We start from the raw sequence: 2,494 nt of genomic DNA, 5'->3' as shown, positions 1-2,494 counted from the left end.
AAAACAGAAGACATGAGGCATGGTACCTGGAGTTGGATCCGGAGGGAGACGGCCTGCACGTCCCGTTCCTTGAGAACCACAGCAAAGGTGCGCTGCTCCCTGACCTTGTGCATGACGACAACGCTCAACGCGGTGCCGGCGAGAACCAGCAGCAGAAGCAGCGCACATGGGAGCCTCTGGCCGGCGCCGGCCATCCCATAGCCTTTTGGCTTGTACTTGCCCCCATCCATCATATCGGCTACTCTCTTCCTCAGACCGCTCGATTCCATTGCAGGACCGTGCTCTATGCGATGTAGAGGGGATCAATGGTACAGCTTGTTTCCCTTGGCCTTTGCCTGGGTTTTGGGAATGGTAGGACTTTGGAGGCAGATGTGTGATGCAGGCTATACTGATGCACTAATATGCCAATGCACATGACACCGAAGTACTGGTTACCATACTATTATATGCTTTGAGCCATGGGATCATCAGTTACTAAGAAGATGTGCATTGACTTACACTAATTACCGACTAATTACACGAGAGAATTGACTGACTGCGGGGAAGAAGTGACGCTGGCCGGCTACCTACCCATGGAGAGGCTGCACAAGCTTCAGCCCGTCCACCGCGCATCCGATGGTCGTGAGAAACGTCGATGGCAGCCGATCTGGTGTGCAAAACCGACAGTTTCGCGGTAATGTAATTTCGCCGTCCAGATTTGCAAAGTCAACATGATGCAAGATGGCATTTAATGAGATTCCTGCGTGCTCCCCAGATCTCCAGGCGTAGATCACCTCAAGACGAGTAATGTATTCATGGAGCAGCAGCCAGGGGGTAGTGCTCCACCATGCAGGACAGCTGATATCTTTGACCCGGGCAAGCTCCATCAAAGGACGTGTAAACTAATGGGTGAGAAACTTATCTCTATGCTACCGCTCCCAAGTCCAGACGGACACACGCGTTTGGTAATTAGTAGTTCTAGCTAGCTTATTACAGCCATGTGATTGTGATGATCTTGTTTTATTTACTATTGACAGCAGGAGGTGGGTGGTGACATTGTAAGTTGAGCAGCATTGATCTGCAGCGTGGATCATCTTGCGATGTGCATTGTGAGACTAATTAACACTTGTTTTTATGTGGAGAAAAAAGTCGCAAGATCAGAGCAACTATTTTTCCTTAGCAGAGCAACAGTTGAATGGAATACGTGTGTCGCAGAGAGAAATGATCATCGTGGGTGCAATGAACACCAGCTGATGGATCAATAATTCTGAAAATGATTGTGAACTCACGGCTGATGGTCTGCACGTCGACGCTGCTAGTGCTTTGCCTGACTCCATGGACATACATCACAACAACGGTTCCTTGTGATGGCGGTTCATCTTTATTTTTGTCGCCCTTTTCGTCAATAAAATCACATTGAAAATGGTTGATTCTGATGACTAATTCTGAAAATGCAGACTGATGCTCTGCTCGTGCGAAACGTGGCAGCAACGAAGGTTCCTGTGACTGAGGATCCAGGCTCACTGTCATCTGCTCATGCGTTGACTTCCTTGCCTGCCAACCCAGTGGACAGAGGGGTATTTTGAATTCAAGAGAATGGAGCCGTTAGGCGACTCGCGAGGCGACAGACCCTGCTGCCTCGCCCCACCGCCGGTGAGAGTAGGTGAGGGTGGAAAGTGGCCATGAATAATATGAAATATCCAATGTTCGAATTTGAGTTCTGGAGAAATATGGATTAGAGTCTTAAGGATTTGATATTCTAACAGATATCCAAACTTCAATATGCTTTGTTCAGGATTGTTAGCAATATCAAGTGCCACCTTGTTATCACAATACTACATCAACGGCTTCGCCTTCGATTGGAAGAAAGCTCCATCAACATGATCCGTAGCCATACCACTTGACAGACATGTGCCATGGATGTGAATTCCGCTTCAGTTGTAGAGCTACGACACTTAGCTTCTTCCTACGCCATGTAAAAAGGTTACCTCCAACAAATGTGCAATAGCCGACATTGATCTTTCATTGCATGTGTATAATAATCCTCAACCAAGACAAACCCATCAGGTATTGAGTTATTCGAACAATAGCATTCACATGATGATTTCACGAATCATGCATGAACTGGCTCCGTTTCCCCGCGTCACTAGTAGCACTCAGCACTTTTACGCACGTCAGTAATAGAAAATGGTACGTATTGCCCACTGCAAGCAGTATCGTGCACTCGCTAGCAGGCTGGCCCATCAAGTGACTACTGTGCGTTACTAGTGAAGGGTATGAGGAAGGTTCTGGGAGCTTCTAGGCCGGGTATATTCCTGCTTTTTCTCTTTCACATGTTTTTTGTTTTCATTTTTCCTTTAGAATTCATGAAAAAAATTAAAACTTCACGAACATTATTTGAATTTGCGAAAAATTTATTCAAAAAACATTTTTTTAACTTCAGAAACATTATTCGAATTTGTGTTTTCTAAAACTTCTCAAGTAATTTTCAAAATCGTGCACATTATTTTAATTC

General features: G+C 45.8%; 1 protein-coding gene and 1 long non-coding RNA gene across 2 annotated transcripts in view; one reads left to right on the top strand and one right to left on the bottom strand.

Annotated features, from left to right (window-relative positions):
* LOC119270631 (spindle pole body component 110-like) overlaps positions 1 to 308 on the bottom strand; it is a 2,647-nt gene extending 2,339 nt beyond the window's left edge. Inside the window, exon 1 of the mRNA XM_037552651.1 lies at positions 27 to 308. Within this exon, the coding sequence (XP_037408548.1) occupies positions 27 to 269 (243 nt within the window). The 5' untranslated portion in view covers positions 270 to 308. The remainder of the gene's footprint in view (positions 1 to 26) is intronic.
* A 257-nt stretch (positions 309 to 565) lies between these two features.
* On the top strand, positions 566 to 1,618 carry LOC119270632. Its single transcript, XR_005134177.1, has 3 exons — positions 566 to 673; positions 755 to 888; positions 1,017 to 1,618. It is a non-coding gene; the product is annotated as an uncharacterized LOC119270632 (long non-coding RNA).
* The last annotated feature ends 876 nt before the right edge of the window (positions 1,619 to 2,494 follow it).

This window comes from Triticum dicoccoides, chromosome 3A (genome assembly GCF_002162155.2).
Source record: "Triticum dicoccoides isolate Atlit2015 ecotype Zavitan chromosome 3A, WEW_v2.0, whole genome shotgun sequence".
Taxonomy (NCBI): Eukaryota; Viridiplantae; Streptophyta; class Magnoliopsida; order Poales; family Poaceae; genus Triticum; species Triticum dicoccoides.
This window is presented reverse-complemented; position numbering and strand designations above follow the sequence as displayed.